General features: G+C 38.0%; 1 protein-coding gene and 1 pseudogene across 4 annotated transcripts; one reads left to right on the top strand and one right to left on the bottom strand.

The window, feature by feature from the left end:
* Window positions 1-691: 691 nt before the first annotated feature.
* WTAP (WT1 associated protein) lies at window positions 692-27244 on the bottom strand. 4 transcript variants are annotated; one of them, XM_064598309.1, is made up of 8 exons: window positions 27098-27244; window positions 19955-19992; window positions 17525-17580; window positions 14184-14242; window positions 12399-12526; window positions 8766-8944; window positions 3405-3559; window positions 692-1947 (listed from the first exon to the last, which is right to left on the bottom strand). In XM_064598309.1, the coding sequence occupies exons 2-8, from the start codon at window positions 19982-19984 to the stop codon at window positions 1364-1366; spliced, it is 1191 nt and encodes a 396-aa protein (XP_064454379.1). In that variant the 5' UTR covers window positions 19985-19992; window positions 27098-27244; the 3' UTR covers window positions 692-1363. The 4 variants fall into 4 exon arrangements, with proteins under 4 accessions (XP_064454379.1, XP_064454378.1, XP_064454380.1 ...); XM_064598308.1 differs by lacking the exon at window positions 27098-27244 and adding an exon at window positions 26790-26967; XM_064598310.1 differs by lacking the exon at window positions 27098-27244 and adding an exon at window positions 26402-26778.
* LOC123838091 (U6atac minor spliceosomal RNA) lies at window positions 10687-10802 on the top strand (annotated as a pseudogene).
* Window positions 27245-27925: the final 681 nt, after the last annotated feature.

Below are 27925 nucleotides of genomic sequence, written 5' to 3'. Positions count from 1 at the left end.
GGCCAATGTTTTAAAATAAACATCACTGGGGCACCTGGATGGCTCAGTCCGTTGAGTGTCTGCCTTCGGCTCCAGTCATGATCTTGGGGTCCTAGGATCAAGCATGTCGGGCTCTCTGCTCAGCGGGCAGACTACTTTTTTCCCTCTCCCTCTGCTTGATGCTCCCCCTGCTTGTGCTCTGTCAAAATCTTAAAAAAAAAAATAAAAATCACTGACTATACAGATACCTGAATCATTTCACAAAAAGAAAGTCTACTTTTCAACTAAAAACTAATACGTAACTATTTTCTTCCAATACTTTTCTTTATACTTAAAATATTTGAATATTTTATAATTATTTTTACAAGTCACAAAAAAAACATTTATAGTCCTAAATTCCATGTTCATTTTGCAAAAAACAAAGCATACTTGTTTTTAAAGATTTTATTTTTTTAAGTAATTTCTACACCCAATGTGGGGCTGTAACACATAACCCTACGATCAAGAGTTGCATGCTCCACCAACTGAGCCAGCCAAATGCCCTAAAGCATACCTTTTTTAAAAATTAAGTGCACAATCAAAATTGATGCATGAACATAAGCTTCACCATTGTGGTATGTTGAAGGATGATGAGTAGAAATTCAGCAATTCAATCAAAATAAATGACAACAGTTAAACACACACATACAAATAAAAAAACTAATGCAAGTGGTTACAATAAAAATCTTTATTTAGGTTTGGTCAGTACAGGTAAGATATACTGGAGTCACAGAGCAATATGCATTAACAGGATACAACAGTTCATAAAAACTGAGTAACTATGCACACAAATTTCTTAAACATTCAGTCACCTAAAGAGAAAATGCACAGATGTATGGTGGAAAAAACTTTATCTAACACTGAAACTACTACAGGACTCCATCAGCAAGTCCAACTTTTAGTGATAAAACTACTGTACTGGGCAAACTTGGCAGTCATAAACCCACATCTACTCTAACAAGTCTGAATGGTGCATAAGTGTAATAACAGCATGAGTAAGAATGCCCTTACACAGCACAGGTTCTAGGAGAGACACAGATTTATACAGACATCATTGTGTTATACTTTAAGATTTCCATTTACAACTTCACATTAACTCATATAAAAATAACTTGACCCTACACAAAATGTCCTTTTAGCAACATTCAAGGTAATTAACTGTTACAATTTCCAAAGTGGCAGAGGTATTGAAGCAAAGAAGGGGAGGGAAAAAAAAGGGGGAGGGGAGAGAAAAAAACCACACCCACAAAAAAAGGCAAACTGTGACAAAAGTATGCGTTAATTTTCTGGACAGTATCCTCTCCCAAATTAAATGACACTGTATAAAAATTTGCTGGAAAAAATATTACAAAACTGAACCCTGTACATTTACACTTGAGTCCAAGCCATTCTGAACGTGGCGGGAACCCGCAGTTCGGTTACCTTTCCCACTCACTGTTTTCTCCTCTTGAGGGTCATGACTGGAGTCTGTGTCATTTGAGTGGTGTGTGAGAGAGTTTTCACTGCCCGTGGGAGAGTCTACACTTTCATACCCCGCACTGAGTTGATTTACGTAACTACTACCTCCTCTGCCAGTTCTCTCCTCTGAGCTGTTGGAGGCCTTATTACCATTCCCAGGAGAAGAAGGAAAGTCATCTTCGGCTGTGTCCCCCTCCCTGTGAAATCCAGACCCAGACGTCCTCGGCCGGGAGGAACTGCCGTTACTTGGTCCGTTGGCCAGCCGACTGCAGTCTTTACCTGTGGCCTCTGCCTGTGCTACAGGCTCAGAAGATGTAGTCCTGCTGGTACTTGGGGCTGGAGCTTGAGACTGCTGCTGTTGGTACTGAGCCAACTGTTGGCGAGTCTCTTTCAGTTGTTGCTGAAGAACTAGAATGGTGCTCTGCATACCCTCTACTTCTTCATCAAGTTGAATGATGAAGTCATTCAGTTCTGTGCAAAGGAGAGTCAAACCTACTTTAATATCTCTTAAACATATTTTATATTTTTAAAGATTTAGAACATATTTTAAAAATACTAGTCTGTCACAAAGCCAGACACTCAATAAATGTTTAAGTGAACGAATACAATTCTAAAGAATCACAAAATACTTAAAATTTTTTTGCTTGCAATTTAAAAATAGCCATTTAAGAATGAGTTTGGGTTTTTCGGGGGTGGGGGGTGGGGGAGACATGCTTAAAATATCTTAAAGCAACCAAGTTAAAACTGATTCAAACCATCTAGCCATATACAACTGATTATAGCCCCCCCAAATCCACTCCACATGTTTACCTGGGGCCCACATGGCTGGTTCCCTTTCTCCTTACCCCCCTAGCCAGTGTTTGTCTCAGCTCCACAGCAGGTTTAGCCCTAGGGAGCAGTGGGTCCTCTACTCTAAGACTCCAAAGAGGCCTATGCTATAACAAAAACAAAAATCAGAGAAAATAACTCCTGAAAACTGACAAAATACACATGTCCATTAAGTCCTAAAAAGACTTGGGAGAGGGGAAAGTCCTTGACTACTATACAAAATCGCCTAGTCACTATGTTTACAAATATTAAGAGCTAATAACTATCACTTTGAAAAGGTATGTTATGTTAAAAGGTATCATATTGACTACTGATCTTTGCAATTATCAAATATATTGACTTTCAATTTATTTTTAAAATTTTATTCATTTGATAGAGAGCAAGCAGAGGGCACAAGACAGAAGCAGGCTCCCCACTGAGCAGGGAGCCCGATACAGGGCTTGATCCCAGAACCCTGGGATCATGACCTGAGTCAAAGGCAGGCGCCCCTTAACTTTCAATTTTATTTCCAGAGTTTGGATATTTTAGTTACTATTCATCTTCCTCAAAAAGAGAAAAAACAGAAGGGATACAGCTACACTTGCCCCCCCAAAAAAGGCGGGGGGGGGGGAAGAAAGGGGATGGCAGTGGCTGACAATTAAGTCCAGTTTATCTTTGGTAAATTTAAATATTACATCTTATTCACTAAACATGACCTTAACAGGTACAATTAATTCTGTATTTTTAGACCACTGGAAATAGTCAAATACTTCCAATATTTACACTTAGAATATTGGTTAAATGAAGATAACCCCCTTTTAAATATTGAATATGAATTTATATATGTAATGCGTTAGTAATAAACAGCCTATTTTTCACCAAATTCCACCCCCCAAAAAACCAAAAACTAAGGAAATTTGCACAATAAACAAGAGTGTGTGTGGGGGGGGAACCACTAAAGTTAAATGGCTTTGCTGACTCAACTAGAAATGTTTCATTTATAATTTTTCAGGACCACTGGCACAGATTAGTACATACAGAATCTAATCTATAATATTCATGCCTGGCAAATTTTTTAAAGCCAGTGCAAAGTTAACCAAACTGTTCAAAAAAACCCTTACCATCCTGACTGCTTTTAAGCTCCTCACTATATTTCTTCTGTAAAGCCAACTCTGCTTCAAGTTGTGCAATACGTCCCTGGGACAGCTGCCTTCCAAGCTCTTGATTCTCCTGGATAAGCATTCGACACTTCGCCATTAACTTTTTGCCTGTTTGGCTGCAAAGGAAAGAGCCATCCATCATAAAATGAAGACAAGTGTCTACAACCTTGTTTGCTTGCAATTATTACAGCAATAGATGTTAACACGTACAGAATGTAACTGTCACGGCAGATGCCTCCCTATAATTACCATCTTCTTTTCTGGAACACGTCCATCTTCTGCATTTCAGTATTTTGCCAATACAGCAGCAAAAATAAACCCTAAACAAAAAGTACCCAAATGGCCACATTTTCTATTACACTAGTAATGGATTCTGATATCTATTTTCATCCCAAATTATCATTTGAAATGGAAACAAGCCAGTTAACTAATGCAAACCTCAGATATACCAATATTAATAAAACACTAAGGTACTTAGTTTCATGGAACAGAAAAGTTCTTGAAAAGGTAAATGCAATAACGTAGAGTATATTTATTGTTGCTAAAGTAGCATTTGATGAGGGTGCCTCTTCAAAGGCAGCTGTCATAAGAATGTTTATTGCAGTAAATGAGGCATATTCAATAATTGTTTTTAGAGACTTTTAATATTTTTAAAGTAATCTCTGCACCCAACGTGGGGCTTGAGCTCATGACCCTGAGATCAAGAGTCACATGCTCTACTGACTGAGGCGCCCCTAAAGAGCCTTTTTAAAAAGAGCCTTAAGAGTATTTCCATCCACAGGGTGCCTGGGTGGCTCAGTCGTTAAGCGTCTGCCTTTGGCTCAGGTCATGATCCCCGGGACCTGGGATGGAGCCCCGCATCGGGCTCCCTGCTCGGCAGGAAGCCTGCTTCTCCCTCTCCTGTTCCCCCTGCTTGTGTTCCCTCTCTCGCTGTGTCTCTCTCCGTCAAATAAATAAAATCTAAAAAAAAAAAAAAAGAATATTTCCATCCACTAATCCCTCATTTAACTTTTTTTATATACTTTTGAGCCGTCTTAAACACAAATTTTTAAAAATTTAATATTGATATGTGGTTAAGATTTTATTCATGTTATAGAAGATTACCTTTAGAATAGGAAAATAAGATTGGGGTTGTTTATCACAAATAATGTAAATATGTTAAATATCTGCCAAATTAGGAGCACCAAACTTTCCACAAATTAGTTACCAAGTATTAGTGCAACCTTCTATAGAACCTACACACACATACACAGCAACTGCAAAAATGCAATCAAAAGCCTTGGTAACAGTCCTCAATGAAACTCTGCCTTTTCTTTAGACTCAACAATAACAAGAGAAATGATCACTTTTAAAGGGATCTGATCTAAGTACATAATTGTGATGTTACCTGATACTTGAGTAAGACAGCCTGATACTAAAAAAAAAAAAATTTTTTTTAAGTGGGCTCTACACCCAACATGGTGCTTCCAACCCCGAAATCAAGAGTCATATGCTCCACCAGGGACAGTCTGATATTCTTCTGATGGTGTTAAGTTCAGAAAAACCTAACCTAACTGGTTAGAAAATTTTTTTGCTGACACTTTCTGTTCTTTCCCTCACCTACCGGGGGCTTTCACCTGCCTGATATATCACTCTAGAATGCATCTGAACCTGATTATCATAGGCTTTCAGACTTAAAATGAGAGCATTTTGTAAATGATTCTCATGCTTTGACTCCGTGTTGTTTTTTTTACCCATAGTACATATCCTACCCTAGTGTAATTCAAGCAAAAGTTGGTAATTTAAATTTATCTGTGGTACAGTAAAACCTGGGTTACTGCTGCTCAAAGCAGCCTCAGGTGAAAGCACTTGCTAAGGGTTTTATTCTCTATATGGCAACTTTAGTAGCTGGTGTTCTTGTTCATTGCAACTGTAGCTCCAGAAAACTCCCCTCCCCACCATTTCCCATTAGCACCCTCAGACTTTGGCCTCCAATGAACAGGAGTTTAGAAATCCCATGAGGGAGTTCAGAGATAGGTACCACTATCAGGTAGTGGCACTCCTCCCACCTTACTGTCCACGCTCCCACAATTTTGTTTTCTTATACAGAGTCTATATAGCAGTAGTGTTTTCCAACTAACCTGAAAATCCTTCTATGTGAATTTAAGAGAGAGTAGAAAAAAATACTATAAAACCAATACATTAATTTGTGACCTGACTTAATCTCATATAAAGTATATCATAAAGTGAATGCAAAAAATGTTTCATTCATAGTCGTAGTACCTTTTTATAAAGGCCTGGTCTAAGATAACCCTATCACTTCTAAAATTAGTGATTATTCAAACAAGTCTTAACAAAACTGTTCTTTACACATTTTGTCATTTTACCATGTCATATAAGATTTATGTTGTGTTCATCACATCCCCCAAAATGAGAAGAGTTCAATTACAAGTAACTGTCTTTGGAATATTTTACTTTAATTACAACCCCCCCAACCCATTCCTAAAATCAAATAATTCCAAAGAAAATATGAAAGGAAACAGTTTGAGAGAAAGATTTATAAAAAAGAACAGACACTATACATTGCTTTATAATCACAAGGAAGAGGGCCAGGATATCTGAGAGGTGTACACAAAATTACCTAAATGATTAAATGCAAAACAGAACTGTCAAAACAACTGAAATAGATCGCTCTTAAATACTCTTAAAATATATGCACTGTTACATGTATGGAATATTTTAACTAAAGCAGAGAAGATAACTCAATCTTTCTCTTTCAAAATTAAAACAGAATAAGAAAGTGTGTGTATGTGGGGGGGACCCACAACCCATTCTATTTGAATTATTCCAAACACAGTACTGATTGAGCACTGTTTCAAGTTAATGATGTATTTATAGTACCGTTTATAGCCTATTCTTTACAGAACAAAAATCCATTTACAGGTGATTAAAATAAATTATGATTTATTAATACAAAGAAAATATTATGTAACCATTAAAAATTAAGTAATCTAAATGTACTTAAAAAATAAAAAACTGTGCAAGGGATAAAATGTGTTGGGGGGGGGACGCCAAACTTCAATCATCTATGTTACGTACGTTCACATTTGTTTAAAATCGATATCTATAAAATGACTGTATATGCATAGAAATTATCTTGATGATACCCAAGAAACTTAGCAGTGGTTACTGCTCTTGGAGAACAGATTGGGGAAGGAAAGGTCACATCCAGGAGTGACTCTCACTTTTTGTCTCCATCTTTCTTCATGCTGTTCCAATTTTGTACATGAGCCTGTATTAACTTATTAAAAAACGTTTTTAACAGTAAGAAGAAAAAAAATCCACAGACCTCACAGTGACTCTTACCTAAGCGGCAAAGAAAGATGCTGGCTAATAAATCTGAGTACATGTTAATAATACATTTTATGAATTATTTCTTGACTTACTAAAAATATGTAGGCCATTTCTACTGTGATCTTAAATGGCATAAAATATATGCAAATGCCTTAATGTGGCACAATAAGCTAATTTCAAACAGATTTGGTTACTTACCCTCCAACCCCACAAATAGTGAGAATTTTAGAAGCGGATCTCTTGCTGTAAAGTCACACAAACCACTTCTTCAACCCACCCTCTGCCCCACAATCAGTTCCCTAAAGCACAAACATACAAGATACTTACAATTGATTTGAATGGTTAAGAGAGAACTTAAGTCACCCTTGTTAAAACTGCACTTAAACGTTGGGACAATCTGGAACATATATCTTCCACTCATCTTAGACTCCATTATCACCAAGTGAAAATTCGCACTGGTGACTTATAGAATGATCTGACGAAAAAAATTCACCTCCAGGATTGGATGGAAGCATGAAGAAAATAATGCCTCATTTATCTAAATGATCAAATGAATTTGCTAGAAATGATCACTATACCTTTTTTTCAATTCACAAAATGTCTCACTTAGGCCAGCCCACAGTTCCAATACATTATTTCCCCAATCTTCTGGTAGGCACCCTGTGAAGCTGTCCCACATTAATTTCTACTGCAATATCCTGGGACAAGGTGTCAAAAAGTAACAAGTGTCAAGTCTCCTTGTCTTTTATGATACCAGCTGGAAAAACGTAGGTCTTTAAAAATGAGACACAGCCTTTTCCTTCACTTTGAAGAGCACAGCAACAATTTTTCCAAAATCAATCTGCTCTCCACAGCCCCCCAAAATCAAAATGTTAAAAGTACAACAAAATCATCATAGTATTCCTTGAACTTAAAAAAAAAAAAAAAAAAAAACAACTATTTCAAGGCACATTTAATTTAATATCAAGAGTGCAATACAAAAGGCCCAAATACAATGAAGGAAACACATTCCCCCATTAACACCAACGACAATGCTCTTTCAACATGTGCCTGTTGAATGGAATGGGGATTTAATTTCACTACTAAAAAAAATAATGCAGTGAGTCTCATCACAGCCAATATCCTTATACAATCTAGTAGTGAAATGAATGTTTATAATGCTTCAAACATTTTCAACCTGAAGTTTGATACCACACCTTTTTGTTTGTACAGTCCTCAATAAGATTATCTACAGCATTAGCAACCATTCAAAGAACAAACCATTGATTAAAACCACATTGATTTAAGGCTCAATCAAGTAATATAGAGCCCCAAACTAAATGGTTAAATATATGAACTACTTGTACTGACATCTATTATTTGATTCTCTCGTGACTATTATTAAATTGGTTCTTAGCAAATAAACTCTTTAAAGGCAAAATTCACCTCATTTGAGTTTTGACCCAGAAGTTCAACAACAATCACGAAGTCCACAGTCTTATTGGCAAAACTGATATACAGTGTCTCTAAGTCACTATGCTCAAGGTTAAGAGCGATGCATATTCCATTTTTACATTTTACTGGAATTTTACATGTTCAATTCATGATTTTAAATCTCTAGGTTTTCATTCCTCCAAACTGTCTGAAGACACAGTGTGCCACAGACTTAAAACTTCTGTTTCTCCCTCTATTTTCTTCAAACAGAAACATTTCTCAAGTGTCTACATGTTCTAGAAGGGGAATTTTTCGGAGGTGGCCACTTCTTCGGAATAGTCCGACGCCATCAGGCCTCTGAAGCAAGGGGAGGGGGAAGAGAAAAAAGCTGAAACACAAGGTTCATCTGGTAAGTTTTACATTAACCATTACAAGCTGGATAGTATAAGAATGTGGCTTTTTTTGGCTCAAAAAGTCTGAGTCTTGGTGTGGAAACGAGTACTTGGCTGTCCCACCACAGCTTTCTCGTAGTGGGACTGTCAGGGAAGTCTTGACTGGGGAGTATGATTTGTTTACCTATCAGGCGTAAACTTCCAGGCACTCAGTTCATTTTGGGCTTGTTCCAGTTTGTCTTTAGTCTGTTCCAGTTCACCTTTCATTTTTAGGAAAAACAAGTTGATCGCTGGGTCTACCATTGTTGATCTCAGTTGGGCAACGCTAGGCTGCTGGACTTGCTTGAGGTACTGGATTTGAGTCTGTACAAAGCAAAAAAACCAATTACTACCAAATCAAAGAAAAATATATACATAGAAAGGTGAGACAAAATCCCTTTCGTTCACAGAATTTACCAACTTGTTAAGTCCTTCCCCCTTTGATCTTAATATCCTCTAAGAAAAGTACAAATTATAAACAACTATTTAAGATTAGCCATGTAGGAATTAAGGCTATGATTGCATTTCCATATCTAGAAAGGCTACATCCTACTCTGAAACCAAAATGATACCAAAAAAAAAAAAATCACTGTTGTATTTCCTAAAAATGTTGACACCCACTAGAAAAAAGCCATGTGTAAAATACTATATGAGAGTACAGTGAGGGGCGCCTCGGTGGCGCAGTCTGTTAAGCGTCTGACTCTCTTAGTTTCGGCTCAGGGTCATGATCTCAGGGTGATGAGATCAGGCCCCACTGAAGTTTCTCTCTCCCTCTCCCTCTGCCCTGCCCCACTGTGCACTTGTGCTCTCTCAAATAAATAAATATTAAAAAAAAAAAAAAAAGAAAAAAGTACAGTGGTTTACTCTTTCCAAATTTGTATCTATAGAAATTATTCTATGTATGTCTCCTAAAAAATACACCTAGTAAAAAATTGGAACTTAAAATACACATTTGTATTTCCAAATTTAAAAATATATAATGCTTATATTTACATGAGTTGTCATTACAGCATTATAAATAGCACCTTAAGTCAATATATTCAATTTTTCCTTCTGAGTAGATCTGAATCACAGAATTGTATAGGTGGAATGTGCCTGACCAAATCCAAACTGCTTATTTTTGAAATTAAATAAGCTAACTATCCAAGGATACAGTTAGTTCAGTGCCAGAATTGAGACTAGAGAACAGTTCTCAAGCCTCCTCACTCCCAACGTAGGGCTTTTTCCACCACACCAGAACCCCTCTACTTACATATGAAACCTTCAATTTCGACTTCAGTTGTACTACTTACTAGCACACTAAAAATACATTTCTAAAATATGAAATACAGTTTATTAGCATTAAATGCATCACTTTCTTCACACCCAAAGTAGATTTGGTTCAAGATCCTGCTGCACACTAAGGCTTAAATAGGATCAAAGTTAACAATTTACAAACTGCTAATTTCTACCATAAATTTAGTAAAAAATACAAATATCTGGATTGGGAATATATTTACTATTTCATTGAGCAAACAGAAGTGATTTTTATTTAGCTTAATGAGATTTTTTAAAGTAACTCATTTTAAACAAAAAAGTACAACTGTTTATTCAATGTAAGACGAGTTGCTAAAATAATTGAACAGGAATAAAGCGTTATCATATAGTATATACACCACGGCCTGGGATCCCTAAAGAAAACATGCCTCTCCAATACTGACATAGTTACTATTTAGGTTTACAAAGTGAACTGCCCTCATCTGCACATATAATCTTGCTCGTTCCTTATGTTTTTGCTCCTGCCGCCCTTTTGGCAAAACCTTACTCTGTATCTAACTGAAAATAGTTGTTCAGTTGACCTGTGCAGGGGAGAGCTGTAAAAAATATGACTAGAAATGGGTAGGTTCTAGTTCAAATAGCCTTAAAAACCTGGGATGAGAAGACAAAAGGGTGATGGGGCATCACCAAAGGCTCTGATCAGGCATGATATGATCAAAACTGCCAGAGTATATATAAAATAGCTGGAGAATCACAGAAGTGAGTCAAGAGCATATATTGTCTAGGTAAGTGTTAAGTATAAGAACTACATGTTGTATGAAAGGAACACTCCCCTTGACAAGGATGGAACAGGCCCTCAGTCCTGACAACACACATATGGTTAAGGCATCACCATCCACTGCGTGGCATCTAACCACTGTTTAAAAAAAAAGTACATAACTAGGATGGCAACGATAGGACCCAAGAAGAAAGAATTCAAGACACACTGGTGCTATGCGATAATACTATTGACATGATCCATTCACTCTACCAGCGGTTAGCACTTTGAAGGTAAGATTCATCCTTTTCATGTGATAAGCATGTAGCAGAGTGCCACACAAACAGAGATCTAAAACTAGGTAGAATCTAGAATCCTTAATACCAGAAAAAGTAGAAAAGAATTAAAAAGTTTTGAAACTCGGTACTCTAGAGACATAGTACCCACTCCATTAGATCTGAAAATCTAAGAGGAAAAAAAAATTTTTTTTTTGAAGGGATGGAGTGGGTGTTACAAATACAGAAAAGAAAATTATATTCAAACTACTGGGCAAGACTTCCTGGAACCATGTGTCCACATAAAAAAAATAACCAAAGATTGGGATGGTCAAGAGTTTAAATTACAGAAACTAAAGGTGTGTGATTATTGAGAAAATAAATTTTAAGAAATAAAAGGACTGTGACTGAGCCCTAAAAGAACACTATATTGGTAAGAAAAGAATTAGGAATAGGACTGTGCCCCATATATTATCAGAGTCTCCAATGATCAGAATATTGCCTTCTGTATTAGATTTAATAAACAGTATTATCAGACCAATGGAGATTACACAAAAGAATTCAAGCAAATTTCAGATTTTTGGGGCGCCTGGCTGGCTCAGTCAGAAGAGCATGCAATTCGGCCGCCTGGGTGGCTCAGTCAGTTAAGCATCTGCCTTCGGCTCAGGCCATGATCCCAGGGTACTGGGATCGAGTCCCACATCAGGCTCCCTGCTCAGCAGAGTCAGTTCTCCCTCTACCTCTACCCCCTGCTTATGATCTCTCTCTCAAATAAATAAAATCTTAAAAAAAAAAAAAAAAAAAGGGCAATTCAATTTTAGGGATGTGAGTTTGAGCCCTACATTGGGTGTAGAGATTAAATAATTTTTTTAAAAATTTCGGATTTTCAAAATTAGAAAAACATGGATAAAACTACCTCTACGTTACATAACATATATACAAACACTAATAAAAAGAATTGGGTAAGACTACTGAAGATAGCATATAACTGAACCTAAATTCAACCAGAGGTGAATGATCAAATATGTCACTGGATTTCAGATCTACGTAAAAATGGCAAATATTACAAATGAAGCTGTAACATTAAAAGCAAATATGGAAGAGGTTACTGATACTAACAAAAAAGTTTTATACACAGAGAGGTAAAGAGAGCAGAGGAGAAAGGGACAGTTTGCTTAGCAAGAGCAAATGCTTCTTATGCCCTCAGGTATCAAGAAAAATATCTGAATCAATATACTGATTCTCGTATGAAATTTCAGAGAATAACTTAAAACTTTTAACTTCTTGGCCAAAAAAAATATTTTTATAATCCAACAATGGGGTGATCTACCATAATTTCACCATTTTATAGCTCAAAGCCTACCTACCTTAATAAAATGTTCATTTGTAATTACTATTAAGTTTGTAAAATTAGCTAACTACCAATACACGTAATAATGCAGACTAAAAACCAATTCCTCAAAAGACCTAAAACATTTGAAATACTTACAGTACACTCTTGCATCTCTTGCTCCTTGGTTGCTAGTCGCATTACAAGGATGTTTTCCCTGCGAGCAGACTCTTGCTGTTGCTGCTTTAGTTTTTCTTCAGACTCCCTTAACCCAGTTACATCATTAGCTGATGAATAAACGAAAAGAATTCCATTATGAATTATGAAATATAATTTCAAGATCAAAATGACCTACCCAAAATAAAGTTCAAAATGACCTACCCAAAATAAAGTTGATTGCCTTTGTCAAGAATAAAAGCAGAGGCAAAAAAATTCATCAAGTCTTTAGTTTCTATCCTACTTTTATAACAATGTTATAAAATTTGTTCTTGATCATGAGTGCTCTTTTAAGAGATAGCGGTGTTAGAGTGGCCTACAGCCACCTAATACTACGTAGACTTATGTTGTTATTGTACAATCTACCTCCAATAGAACATGGGGAACATCGTTATCTTCATCTATAGCGTGTCCACAACATCCTGACTATATTGTTTTCAACCTATCCGATGAAAACATGCCAGTAACTGCATAAACAATTATCACTTAAAGCTCTCACAATATTGGGGCACCTAGGTGGCTCAGTCAGTTGAGCATCTGACTCTTGGTTTCGGCTCAGGTCATGATCTCAGGGTTGTGAGACTGAGCCCCACATGGGGTTCAGAGCTCTGGGCGGAGTCTGCTTGAGACTGTCTCCTTCTCCCTCTGTCCCCCCCGCCCCCCGCTCGTGCACATGCACGTGCAAACTCTCTCTCTAAAATCAATAAAATCTTAAAAAAAAAAGCTTTCAGGGCACCTGGGTGGATCAGTTGGTTAACTGTCTGCCATCAGCTCAGGTCATGATCCCAGGGTCCTGGGATCAGGCCCTACTTCGGGCTCCCTGCTCAGTGGGGAAGCCTGTTTCTCCCTCTCCCTCTGCTGCTCCCCCTGCTTGTGCTTGCTCTCTCCCTCCCTGTCTCTGTCAAATAAAGAAAATCGTAAAAAAAACAAAAAAAGCTTTCACAATACTAATGTCTATGGATTATAATATAGTCATATAGTAATTGAAATTTCAGGGCATTAAGCTTTCTGAACTTGGAAAACAATATTGCTTTGTACACTCACAAATAGTATGTTACTCCTAACTCAGTGAAAAGTGACAAAAACTAAAATGGTTTGAAATTAATAAACTTTGTTGGTATTATTTTTCAGTTTTGAAAAATCTGTAAATATGTACCTATACCCTGTTATTACACATTAAGCTCTCAGAATTTATGTGTTGCTTCTCTGTACTTCCTTTCTAAAACCAGTAACTCAAGCTTCACTTCCAATTCTTCTGTGGAAGGAATTATGGACACATCAAGGAAAGTTTCAAGTAGTTATATATTTCCCCATCTCTACTCAGACACCTGTATGTAATTCTACTAAAACAATCATGCTATTATACGATTATTACATATCGGGTCTTCCCCAAATGACTGGGTAGGAATTCCTCAAGAAGAGGGATCATGGCTCATTCATCTATTTTGTAGCAGCAATACAGTGAATGCTTGGGAGAGTTCTTTAACAAAATGCTTGAATGAAAATTACAATTGCTTAGGGGCACCTGGCTGGCTTAGTTGGAAGAGCGTGCAACTCTTGATCTCGGGATCATGAGTTTGAGCCCCACACCTGTGTAGAGATTACTTAAATAAATAAAAACATAAAAAAAATTACAATTGCTTAGTAAAACCAATTATCCTGTGTCTATAACAAAAATCTAAAAGGAGATAGTCACATAACTTTTAGGAAGCTAAAATTCAAACTTACAATTAAGATCTGTGTACTTGCCCTCCAAAGCTTGGACATATGCTTCATACTGTTTCCATCTAGTACAAAAATAAATCCATATATTAGTTGTCACAGTGATACTTTTATTAAAAATACTAGAAAATCACATACATAAACTTATAAATTTAAGTAATGCGAAGAATTTCACTACATGATTTTTAACCAATAATAAAATTAGCCACTTCATTATTCCTTCTGAACTTACAGAAACTACGTAAAAGAAAATACAGGAAAAAAGTGTTCTCTGCCGAGAATATACCAAGTATGCTCCTTTGGGGGTCAGTTCATATGCCTTACGGGACTTTGTATCACTGAGGCTCAGCACAATGCCTAGATTACAAAACTAAGTAAAAAACTTATTACTACTTTCAGATACGCTGTCTGCCTCAAACAAATGGAACCTAAGAAACGTGCCTAATTATAAAGAACTAAAGGTTCTTTATCTTGGCTCTTTTGGGAAAATACCATAAAGCCAAACCAGTGGTTCAAAGTAATATTTATTTTTGTCTGTAAAAATGGGAGAATATACTATTTTCCAGGACTATTCTTTAAACCACACCTACCTGGCAGAAATAATCTGCATAAATGACATATACTATCAGAGTATGAAGAAACCTTTCTTCCTTGTTATATTCCTCTACCCTCAAAATACAGGCTATGCTAGCTTGGCAATTACTGTTGAAAACAATGTCTCTAGTCTTATGTTTAAGCAACTAACAAAAAGTAACATGCCCTGAAAGTCTGCTATCCTGCTTACTGAAGAGCTATGCTTTTAAGCTGCTCTTCAGTTACAGCTAATCAAAATTTACAGTTGATCCTTGACCAATGTAGGGTGGGGGTTTAGATGTGACAAACCCTGCATAGTCAAAAATCCGTGTATAACTTTTGACTCCCCAAAAAGCTTAACTACTAATAGCCTACTGTTGACCAGAAGGAAACCTTACTGATAAACACTTAAATTACACATATTTTGTGTTTGTATTATACACTACATTCTTACAATAAAGCTAGAAAAAGGAAACATTAAAAAAAAAGGAAAAGAAAATACACTTGAAGTACTATACTGTACAAGATCTGAACGTTAAATGGACCCCCACAGTTCAAACCTGTTTGAAGGGTCAACGTACCTTTGATTTTAGAAAATCTTTCCATAAAACCTCAGTAACTCTGACAGGTTTGCTATGAGATACATTAATATTACAACATAATGAAAAAAAATTTCCATAATACCAAGCTTTACATAAAGACTACTGTTCAAAGGCATGCTTATTTTTCTTTTAAGATTTTTATTCATTTATCTGAGAGACCATGAGCAGGGGGAAAGGGTAGAAGGAGAAGCAGTCTCCCCACTGAGCAGGAAGCCCGAGGTGGGACTCGATCCCAGGACCCTGGGATCATGACCTGAGCCGAAGGCAGATGCTTAACCGGCTGAGCCACCCAGGTGTCCCTCAACCAAGAGCATCCTTTCAAGATGACAGATAACACAGAATAGTTAGATAAGTAGCACTTGATTTAAAATCACCAAGAGAATTAACGAGGGGTAAAAACTCACTTAAAAGTCATATATGAGGGCGCCTGGGTGGCTCAGTTGGTTAAGCAACTGCCTTTGGCTCAGGTCATGATCCTGGAGTCCCAGGATCGAGTCCCACATCAGGCTCCCTGCTCAGCAGGGTGTCTGCTTCTCCCTCTGACCCTCCCCCCTCTTGTGCTCTCTCTCAAATAAAAAATCTTTAAAAAAAAAAAAAAAGTCACATATGAGAATTCCCTAAAAGAAGTTAAAGAATATAAACTGCAGGACTTAAAAACCTTAAAGGTAACTTAATATAAAAAATTGCTACTATGAATTTTTATTAAAATTATATTACTGATTTCTCTCCCTACAAATAAATGAAGAAAAAGACTATACATACTAACCAGAGATACAAAGAGAATATCAACACGTGAGTGGCAGTATATCACAAGCAAGGGTCTACACCTCAGCAGGAGAGGACAAGAGTGTTTTAGAATACTAAGAATTTAAATTTCATGTATGGGAAAACAAATGTATGCAATGAAAAAAGTCCTTTGCATGAAGACGATAAAGAGCTTGTCCACAATATGAGTAGCTAAGGAAGGTGGGAAATTATCAGACTCTAGTTAACAATGGAACATGTCATCTACACCTGCCTATTTTATAAAACACCTTTTCTGGGGCACCTGGGTGGTTCAGTCGGTTACGCATCTGCCTTCTGCTCAGGTCATGATCCCAGGGTCCTGGGATTGAGCCTGGGCCTGCTTCTCCTTCTGCCCCTCCCCCACCTTGTGCTTTCTCTCACTCTCTCTCTTTCAAATAAAATCTTAAAAAAAAAAAGAAAAATACTTTTGTCTCTAAAAATTATCATCTAAAAAACTTATCACCCAGGGCGCCTGAGTGGCTCAGTTGGTTAAGCGACTGCCTTCGGCTCAGGTCATGATCCTGGAGTCCCGGGATCGAGTCCCGCATCGGGCTCCCTGCTCAGCGGGGAGTCTGCTTCTCCCTCTGACCCTCCTCCCTCTCATGCTCTCTGTCTCTCATTCTCTCTGTCTCAAATAAATCAAATCTTTAAAAAAAAAAAAACTTATCACCCAAAGTAATAAAATGTAAAAAGAACAAATTTAAGTTACACAACACAAAACATGTGTTGATCCCATTTTATATTAAAAAAAGAAATACACTTAATGCTGTTCTTGACCTTTGGCTTTTCAAAGACATTTATAAGATAACCACAGAAATTCAGAGCTTGGAGTAACCTTTTAAAGTAATTTAATTCAACTCCTTAACTTGCAGAGGAGAAAATGGATATAAAGTTATACGAACTGACCAATGTCACAGTTATGAGAAAGAGTAACTTTGCTATCAGTAAATAATGTATTTCTTCCATAACTAAACATGTCATCCTTTAGGACTACAACTTTTTCACACATTAATCAGAAAAGGAAAAAATAATGACATCAAAACAAGTCTACATATTTGTTAAATTGAAAGCTTTCTGAGAGCAGGGTCTTTCAAATGCTCTAAGTTAAAATTCTGAGTACCTTCCCTCTGCAAGAAAAACTCAGGTTATCTAGCAATCTAGAAGATACCCAAGCTAGTACTTTAGTTCTTTCAAATGTTATGCTTTTCTCAATGTTTACCTATTGAAGAAACAGACCATAGAAAGTATGTTCAAAAAGTACATTAAATGATTTGAGGATGTATTAATGTTAAAAACCAAACAATCAAACTTGAAAATAATTATAAGATAGAATCACAATATGTTCTATAGAAAGCATTTTATATTTTTGATAAAAGAACATTTTACCTTAGAATTAACTCATCCCGTGCCATAACTTTGAAGTCTGTTTCACTCAGCCGAACCTATATATAAAGAAAATTAAAATATGAACTGACTGCTCTTCTAAAACTTTAAAATATTAAATACCACTGGCTCTTATGTTCTTCATATTTTTTATAAAGACAAGATCTTAACATTTTAGTCCCCCAATTGCTCATTTCTGTTATTAGGAATACCCTTATTACTGAAAACACACAAAGGCCCTCCCAAAGAACCTCTGTGCTGAAATATATGAAACCTCTCCAGAGCCCCAGGTTAAATGGCCCAGTACATATTATTGTTTTTAAAAAATCTTATATTATTGTTTTTAAAAGGTACACTATCTTTAACACAGGCATCATTCTTAGGGAAATGCAAATTAAAACTCCAATGAGCTATCACTACACACTTTTTAGAATGGCTTTTAAAAAAATAGTGATAACACCAAATGCTGGGGGAAGATGTAGAGAAACCAAACTTTCACACATTGCTGGTGAGAATGTAAAATGGTACAGCTGCTCTGGAGAATATTTTGGCAATTCCTTTTAAACAAAAAATGGATGTAACATACAACCAACCCAGCAGTTGCATTCATCTTTAAAGAAATAAAAAAATTTATTTTCACACAGAAGTTTGTACATGAATGTTTACAGCTTTATTTGTAGTAGCCCCCAAACTGGAAACTACCCAAATGTCTTTCAACAGGCGAATGGTTAAACTATGATACATCCATACCCTTGAAATACTAGATTCACCATTAAAAAGAAACCCTATGGATCAACTTAGATAAACCTCCAGGAAATTATACTGGGTGGAAAAAATGTCTCAAAAAGTTACATATACTGCCAGATTTCATTTGTACAACATTTGTGAAATAGCATAATTACTGAAATGGAGAACGGATTAGTGGTTGCCAAGGGTTTGGGATGGATGGGGCTATAGAGGAATGGCAAAATGGGAGCTTGTGGTAATGCTTCAGTTAACTATTTTGGTTGTGATGGTGGTTACACTAAGTTACCTGTGATGAAACTACAATGAGCTATCAAAACACACACACACAATATGCCCGTGTTAAGCTGGACAGTATCAATGTCAAGTTCCTGGTTTTCGTATGGTTATGTAAGATGTCTCATAGTTATGCAAGATTAACGCTAAAGGAGGCTGGATGAGGAGTGCCACAAAACCCCCTGTACATTTCTTTGCAACTTTCGGTTTATCAATAATTATTTCAAAATAAAAAGTTTAAAAAAATGCGCACAATATTCTAGCTGAAACTGCTTTGTAAATTGAGAAATATTAAGTGTTTCTCTATACCAAGTGAAGATTGTAAAGGTGAGGCACCTCTCCTGCTTTAGTATAAAATTAATGCTTTACTAAGTTTCCTTTATAAGAAACTTGTTTCAAATTGTAACACTAACCAGTAACATAGTACTATTATGGAAGAGGGCAAATCATTGTACCAAAATATATTAAAAGTCTAACAGAAAGTGGGAAGCCTGGGTGGCTCAGTCGTTAAGCGTCTGCCTTCAGCTCGGGTCATGGTCCCAGGGTCCCGGGATCGAGTCCCACATCGGGCTCCCTGCTCAGCGGGAAGCCTGCTTCTCCCTCTCCCACTCCCCATGCTTGTTTTCCCTCTCTCGCTGTCTCTCTCTTCTGTCAAATAAATAAAATCTTTAAAACATAAAAATAAAACAAGTCTAACAGAAAGCACACAGTTAATTCTGATTATTAAAACACAGTAAAATTATTTATTTCATGAATAATTTGACTTCAAAACTTAAGACAAATCCCTAATACTTATCACCTAAACTGTTCATTTAAATATTCACTTGTTAATAAGCTCATTCCCTGCTTTCCCATTTGAATTATAAATTACTTTCAGAAACTATGTTATTTTGCAACTTTTAAGTGTGTGTGTGTGTGTGTGTGTGTGTAATAATGACTAAACTGAATTAAGTTAGGGAAATAGAACAGGGAGAAAATGAGAAACAACTTCAGAGGAGAAAGCAGAATCTACGAACTAGCTATAACCTTCTGTTGAAAAAATAAAGAAGTGGTTTTACCTTACAACCAAAGGGATTTAAAAAGTACGAAAGAAAATAAGTAACTTATAAACAACTCGTGAAGCCATCTTTTTTCACATTTATAGTTATGTAGATGGAAATATTCACATAGCAAAGATTAAGAGTAGACCACGGAGATAAATTATAACACAAGTTTTCCCAAAACTAAAAATACTCTAAAAATACTTTGCATACAAGATACAATGTCTAGCACATTACACACCCACAACGTTCGTAGTGTTATAACGCAAGAGAGTGAAAAATAAGCAAATAAAGACAGTCCTTTCAAACCTATTGATTGCCCCCCCCACACACACAAGGACTTAAAAACTGGGGGCAAAAAAACAAAACACACCTTTTTCGGAAGAGGTTCCTCGTTGGTCATCTTGAATCCTAGAATAAAGGGCAGAGAAGAGGTTCAACTGATGTTCCTCCGGTTAAGGTAGTAACAAGAAATACTGGCTTCCCAAACTAATTTATTAGGGAACTCGGTTTTGACCAAGTCATTATTTATTTAGTAATAGTTTTAGATTTACAGAAAAGTTACAAAAATATTACAAGGTTCCTGTATACTCCACACCCACCTTTCTCCTTTGTTAACACCTTACATTACCACTGTTCTTAAGTTATTAAAAAAATTCCTTTGCAAAAAAAGTTAATCATTCCTTTTGATATTCCTATAAAGGACTAACAGAAATGTAAATTTTCAATGCATTCTTACAGTCACCCTATGAGAAAGAGAAATCTTACAGAAGTGACATCACTGTGCTAAAGTCAGACACTGACCTCAGGCAGTATCCCAGGCGTCTTGCTGAAAGGATATGAAGTATAGTTCCAGTTGCTAAGCCTTTCCTTTTACAGCATCATGTTGTTATAGTAAGGTAGAGAGACTCTATCATCGTGATAATTCACTACTGTACAACGCTTACATATATGATATATATTTATACCTTAATAAAATATTCCTACACTATTTAATTTCATGCCACAGAATTTGTATCTCAAATTAGTTTTATAAATTTATACAAAATTTACTTAACAATAGCAAAAGATAGGTTATACAACGGAACAACTCTCATTAACTTTATTATGCTCACTGAAAACACTTCTACTTCCTAATATTCAAACAAGGACACAAGCTAATTTAAATTTATTCCTATGTTTTATATCCAACAGTTTTGTCATGACTCTTCCCCCTAAATTTTACACTTCCTTTATATTCATTTTACTTACTCATAACAAATTCCAAGAGATGTACAGGATGGTAACTATAATTAATAATACTGTATTGCATGTTTGAAAGTTGCTAAGAGAATAAATCCTGAAGGTCTTCAAAAGGAAAAAAGTAAAAGAACTTTTCTAACTATGTGGTAACAGATGGTAACTAGGCTTAAAGGGGTGAACATTTCACAGAATATACAAATATCCAACCATTATGTTGTACACCTGAGACTGACCTTACATGTCAATTATACAATATTTTAAAAATTAGCCAAAGAATTTATGGTGTAAAACTGAATTTTTAAAAGCTACTGGACTTCATATTATTTGAGTTCCTCAAAAGGAGATAATCTTCCAATACCATTTTTTATGTTACATACCATCCCAACTCTGTAAATCAGATATTCCAATCATAAACTGCCATTAAAACCTCATTTTCAGACTAGATATACTGTGTTAAAGAAATCAGGACATTTTAGGAAAAAAATCATTAATTGATCATATATTATATTACTGGCTTAATTCTTCCCTCTTTAATAATCTTACCATTGGATGCAGCAAGCAAAAACCTGAGTATGTCATTTTTTTCTGAGCTAATCAAGTTGATCAAGTCTCTGGCCAATATCTATAAAGACATAACCGTATTTCTACAACTTAAGGTCTGTATATTTTTCTAATTTTTCCCTTTAAATTGGTCCCTGTTTACTTTAGACCTCTTCTTGTTGCCCAGTTTATACTCCGTTAGAAGTAACGGACAGCGGCTTAGTGACTATCCTAACATGATACCAGTGATTCCAATCATTTGGGAAACAAACCTTCACCACGTTTATCCCCACAGAGATCTACTTCTATTTTAGTATGTTTAAAGTACATTCACTCTACTTGACTGCAACCTATTGGAACCCAGAAATCAAGCCTGGCATTTCCTTGGAATTTCCCATTTGTCTACGCTAAATATAATAGGTAAACATCGATTCTAGCCATTTGAACTTTTAGCCAATTTAACTAGTATATGTGTACCTATATATGCCACTAACCTGATTAAATCCTTCTAAAGGCTCCCATCTCACTCAAAATAGTGCATGCCAATCCTCTGCTATCCCCTCACATCAATCTTTATTTTTCTTCATAGCTCTTATCATGATTTGATATTTTACATACTTATCTGTTTCTCCCAATTATAAAATAAGCTCCATGAGAGCTGTTTCATTCACTGCTAATGCCACAGTACACAGGAGGCACTCAAACATATGCTGAATGGAAATATGAACAAATGAATTTGCTTCAGTTACTACTGAAATCATTAACAGTGAGTTAATAACCCAATCTAATTTTCCCCAAAAAATAACCATGATGACCTACTGTAAAATTTGAGAATGTGAAACCTAATATAAAAGATACTGTGGTGGGCGCCTGGGTGGCTCAGTTGGTTAAGCAACTGCCTTCGGCTCAGGTCATGATCCTGGAGTCCCGGGATCGAGTCCCGCATCGGGCTCCCTGCTCGGCAGGGAGTCTGCTTCTCCCTCTGACCCTCCCCCCTCTCGTGTGCTCTCTCTCAAATAAATAAATAAAATATTAAAAAAAAAAAAAGATACTGTGGTAAAATGCTGTAAGTGACAGTGTGAAAACAGTTAAATTTACCACTGCAGACAGTCTACCTGTTAACTAGTTAATGGGCACTACAGCTACTCAAAATTTTAGTCATAAAACTTAAGCATTATGGATGTTACTCAATATATATTCCAGTTATAAACTAGTAAATGCTTCTACAACGTGACACTTTCTTTCCCCAGGTTTATTTATTCATTCTTTTCTTAATACATATCCAAACTATTCCATTAAAATAAAATTAATTGCAAGCTTAATTAGCAACAAATAAGCTACTGTTTTTAACGGGCATTGAAAGGACTAGGAAACACAAGAAAGAAGTTCTAGTAACCCTGCTTTTCTTTTCTTTTTTTTTTTTTTTAAAGATTTTATTTAGTTATTTGACAGAGAGAGACAGCGAGAGCAGGAACACAAGCAGGGGGAGTGGGAGAGGGAGAAGCAGGCTTCCCGCCGAGCAAGGAGCCCGATGTGGGACTCGATCCCAGGACCCTAGGATCATGACCTGAGCCGAAGGCAGACGCTTAACGACTGAGCCACCCAGGCGCCCGTAACCCTGCTTTTCTATAAGAGGGTGCAAACTATGAAAACAAAAAAAGCCACAGAACTTGAGCGTCGGTTTCCCATCCCAAAATGAATTATTTCCACCAAGGCTAAAATTATTCGGCTACTTCTAAAGATAAACTGTATTAATCTTTAGTATGGTGACTAGCACAAAATAAGCAATTAGTAGTTTCCTTCTCCCCATCAAAAAAAAACAAAGACTCTCAATCACTACTTCTTGAAGAAACTGAAGGGAGAATTCAAAGGCTGAGATAACAATGAAGACCTGCTGCTCCTGTCTTTTTTTTTTTTTTTTTTTTTTTAAGATTTATGTATTTGAGACAGAGACAGAGAGGGAGAGACAGAGAGAGAGCAGCAGACTCCCTGTGAGCAGGGAGCCAGATGTGGGTCTTGATCCCAGAACTCTGGGATCATGACCTGCCTGCTCCTGTCTTTGTTTCTAAGCCCCACTGCAGAATTCTTGGTGATCTCCAATTTTTAAAACTCTAAACAGCAAGTTTTTAAATTTTTTAAACACTGGTTTATATGCTCTTCTAAAAAGTTTGATGGTGGACAAATTTTAATTACACATCGCTCAAAGAATGTGTATATTTTCTTTATAAAAATAAATATAAATTTGTGACATACGCCAAAGATAAAAGCAGTTTTTGTATAAAGGTTTGCACTTCATGTTAACTCTGAGAGTCACATGTCATTCCACATGTTATAGAATATGTGACCTGGGAATTCAAAGGTTAAGCATTTTGAAAGAAATTCCTCCCTGATTTTTAGCTACTGAAAAATCAATCTTTCCTTCAGACTCCATAATATGCCATAAGAGTTAAACAAGCAGCTTAGCAAAAGGCAAATCAGAACAGGTTTAAATTTAAAAGTATCAACATTCAGCTATTTAGTCAAAATAAAATTTGGTTCTCAAATTTGACTTTCACATTGCATGAATATACTAGGAAAATTATTCCGCAAGGCAACCTTTAAATTACAACTGAAAGCACAATAGTCATATAAAATCAATTCTAGATTCATGAAGACAGTGTACATCCCAGGTTCTTAGATCTATTTTTGTATCAGAAAAATGGAGTAACTGAAATATCTGGAGCTGAATCCTGAATCTTGGGGGGAAAAATGAATATATACTCATTGCTATGAGTCACACTTAATTATCACAACTTTTCAAAGTCAAAGTTAGCCTCCATTTTCCAGATGATGAAAATGATTATGAGTCACTAAATGATTAACTCTGGTCAAAACAGCTATTAATTAATGAATTGGGGGTTAGGGTCCCAAATGAAGCACCTCTCTAAAGTTGGTAACTGAGGAAGATGGATTATTCTTCCACTCTTCCATCCTCAATAATGAATAAGCTTAACTAACTAAAGAACACAGAAAAGCAAAAGAGAAAAAACTTAAAATTGGCCAATATGGTTACCTTTTCGGAGGTTTAAGATTGGTTAAAACATGGTCTTAAAATTATGTAAAGGTTTCAGTTATTCACATGAATTAATTCAGGATAATCTCTTAAATTCAGATCTCAGAATCACTATGTACTCTTGATGCTTTTAACACTGACAAAAACTTTACGATGGAGTTCGGTTTCAGTTGGCTAGGTGCCTAGCATCCCAGATCACAGTACTTCCCTGGCTCTTAGCATTATGATCCAAAGTTATGCAACTCAATTCTCTCTTAGAGAGGTGAACACCAGCCAACACAATTTGAGAAAGCATGTACCTCACTGAAACTAATCCTAACTAAACTCAAGAAACTAATAATCCAACAGCAAACAACCTTGGCTCTATAGTAAACAGGGTATTACAGTTAGGAATCAGACGAGCACCTTTTCCTGACTCTTATCAGTCAGTGGATCTTGAGCAAGTCACTTAACTCTGGGCTGCAGTCTCCAAATCAGCAAAAAAAAAAAAAAAAAGGATACCAATTTTGCCTGCCTTACAAAGTGCTGCAAATCTCAATGCTCAAGTGCCATAAAAATGTTACACAAAGGATTTTTCAAATAAAATATCAACATCAAAAGATAATTTTAATGTGCATTTAAAAAAATTAAACTAAATTCCACCAACTGCACGTTCAAGAGTGGAGAATATTTACTTATAGCACCCAGTTCTAGCCTGATGAACCAGCTTAATATCCAATGGGCTATATGGTTATGGGAATACTGAAAAGTTTTTGAGAAGCTGAGTATCAGAAAACATTTAAAGGCAAAAAAGTAGGAAATAATTTTAAAAATAAAAACAAGCATAAAACCAAACACTATATAGATCTTGTTTTGCTAAAAGACCCATCAACTTAAAAATTTTAAGAGTAAACTTTTTTCAAGAGCAAGGTAACATACAATTATATGAAAATGCTGACCACCAAGTACAGGATATTTTCAAGGAGATTCTACACTACATACATACAAGAACACAAGAGGCTTTGAAACCTGTAACGTCCTGTACATATATAATTACAGCTCTTGTCTCCACACTGTAGAGATTTTCTGTATCATATAGACCAACTCATTCCTAACACACAAAAATATTTTGAGCAGGCATGACTCAAAACTGAATCAGGAAAACTAGATATTATTAAGTTCTGATGAGCTAAGTAAAACATCAGCAGTGCCTGGGACACACTTTTATTATTACTTTCCTCCTTTGGGACTTAGAAATTTATGCTTCAGTTCCGCCACTGAGAAGTGAAAATACTGACCACTTGGCTATAGCTACCTGTTTAAGACAAGATAAGATCTAAAATAAAAGAACTCCCCAAATACACCCACCCAAGCCCTTAAAATTTAACTTTATCTTCATCACATGCCACCTGGTGGACTGCATTTCTTTCCCCGACTTGCCTCATCAGGTGCTACTGAACGACAATAGCAAATAAAATTTGGGTATCTTGAGAAGATTTTCCAACGTTAAGTTTTTTTCTTAATGGGGGCTTGAATGTCGACAATATATGCACCTATCATAGAAAACTTAATGGTCAGAACTTAAAAATTAAAAAACGAGAACTCGTGACAGACCCGTGACTTCCACTTACCTTCCTCAGTAATGGAATTACCTAAAGAAATGCAAAACTAGATGGACAACTCGAGACTGTAACACACTGTTGGAAACACTCTTCTACCCAGGGCAAAAGAACCGTCTTTTCACTTTAGAAACAGTTTCTCAGGAACGTAACACAGTCCTTTGAGATCAGATTGACTTCATCAAAACAAGAACTTGGACTTTCCACTGTGTCCTCTACTGACTAAATATGGTTCAAACAACCACCTTAGAGAGACCCAAGACGAGACTTAAAAAATTGCGCGAAAACCTCCCCTCTGCTGAATTAATAAAGAATTCTTTCTTTACTCAGAATGCATGCCATCGTCTAAAAATGGAAGTCTACAGGAGGATGCAGCTGCAGTAACCACCTGCGCGACGTGAAACTGGTCAACGAACACGGCTTTCCTTCCCTGGCTGAACTCGTTAGTGCCGCCAGTCCTCAGGATCCGGAGGAGAGAGGTGGGAGGGGGCGACAGAGAGGCGGGGACACGACGTGCACCGAGGGGGCGGCCTCCCGGTAACGCCGGCCCGCGGGAGCGCCCGCCTCGCCCCCGGGACGGAGGATGGAGGCAAAATGGCCTCGGGCGGCGGAAGCGTCCCCGCAGGCGGGAAAGAGGCGCAGCTAACGGGAGGCCGGCGGGCCCGGGAGCCCGACTCACCCTCTGAGCTCTGCCCGCCCTTTCCCGGGCCGGCCGCGCCTCAGCCCTAGGGACCCGCAGGTCCTCGCGGCCGCTCCCGCCGGCGGCCCGCACCTACCTCTCCAGACGGAGGCCGCGCCGGCGCCGCCCAGTCACATAGGCCAAGGCCGCGCTGCCCGCTCGCCGCCCAGACCTCCAGACCTCACTACCCCCGGCCCCCGCGCTCCTCCTACCGCCGCAGCCCCGTCGCTGCCCTTTATTTGCGGGTCTCGCTGCCACAAAATGGCGCTGAGGGAGGACGCGAGGCCCCGCCGCCCCGCCCCGCCCCGCCCGCCGCCCCGCCCGCCGCGCAGCCCGGCCCTAAGCCGCCGCAGTCGTCGCCCGCCCTCGTCACCGCCCCGCCATGTTTGCGTCCGACCCACTCACCGAGTCGTCTCACGGACGCGGCCGCAGCCACCGGCCCGTCACTGGGCCCCGCTGCAGGGAGGAGAGGCGAAGGGACGGCACTCGCCCGGAGCCTCCAGGCGCCAAGGGAGGAGTTGCGCTTGGGTAGCACGCCCCACAGAGTTGGAGCCCTACAGATTCGGCGGGGGCGGGGGGAGAAGCGGGCCGCGAGGAGGGGGTGGGCGACGAGGTCGGAGGTCAGCCGCGGGGCATCACGGGAAGGGCGGCGGGGGTCGCGATTGGCGGCGCGGGGCGGAAGCGCTCGCCGGGCCACCTGCGGCTGCGGCGCAGCCTCTGGCGGAGGAATCTGGGCCAGGCGGCGCGTGATTGGCCGGTTTGTGGTGCAGGAGGCATCGGTGATGCTTCCGCGCGCTGGCGGGCCAGGTGCAACCTCAGGATCTAGGCCGTGGGTGGGGAGTAGGGTCAGTTCAGGCTTCGCTTAGCCTTGTTGCTTGAGAGCTTAGAAACTGGTGTTCTGTCTTCTGAAACGCAGCATCCCGGCTTCTTGGCTCATCCCCACCTTGACATCCCGAGGCTAAACGGAGGAGCTATTGTCTAGCAGATGGGGGTTGTGCCTGTGTCAGCGGCTCTAGGGGCACCTTGCAAACTCAGAAACGCGGGGAAGGCGAACCCTGTGAGTTGTTAATGAGCCTTAGGAAATACGTTTTGTAATTTGAACATGCTCCCTTACGCAAGACTTTGTGTCACCCAGACCACTGCATAAGAACGATGGTGTTACCTGCCAAGCGTGAAACAGTTTCTTACACTTACTACAAGGGGCCAGGTAACTCTTTTGATTGATCTTCCCTT

Source organism: Mirounga angustirostris, unplaced genomic scaffold (assembly GCF_029215605.1).
Source record: "Mirounga angustirostris isolate CCGP_5_RB_7025 unplaced genomic scaffold, mMirAng1.0.hap1 SCAF_8, whole genome shotgun sequence".
Lineage (NCBI taxonomy): Eukaryota > Metazoa > Chordata > Mammalia > Carnivora > Phocidae > Mirounga > Mirounga angustirostris.
This window is presented reverse-complemented; position numbering and strand designations above follow the sequence as displayed.

Bases quoted from the DNA above. Each gene is read 5' to 3' on its own strand.
- WTAP (XM_064598309.1), bottom strand. From the start codon at position 19,984: ATGACCAACGAGGAACCTCTTCCGAAAAAG. The intron at 8,945-12,398 runs GTAAGTATTTCA...TGCTTTGTACAG, and splicing joins AAGAGATGCAAGAGTGTACT to ACTCAAATCCAGTACCTCAA. The intron at 1,948-3,404 runs GTAAGGGTTTTT...TCCTTTGCACAG, and splicing joins GCTTAAAAGCAGTCAGGATG to AACTGAATGACTTCATCATT.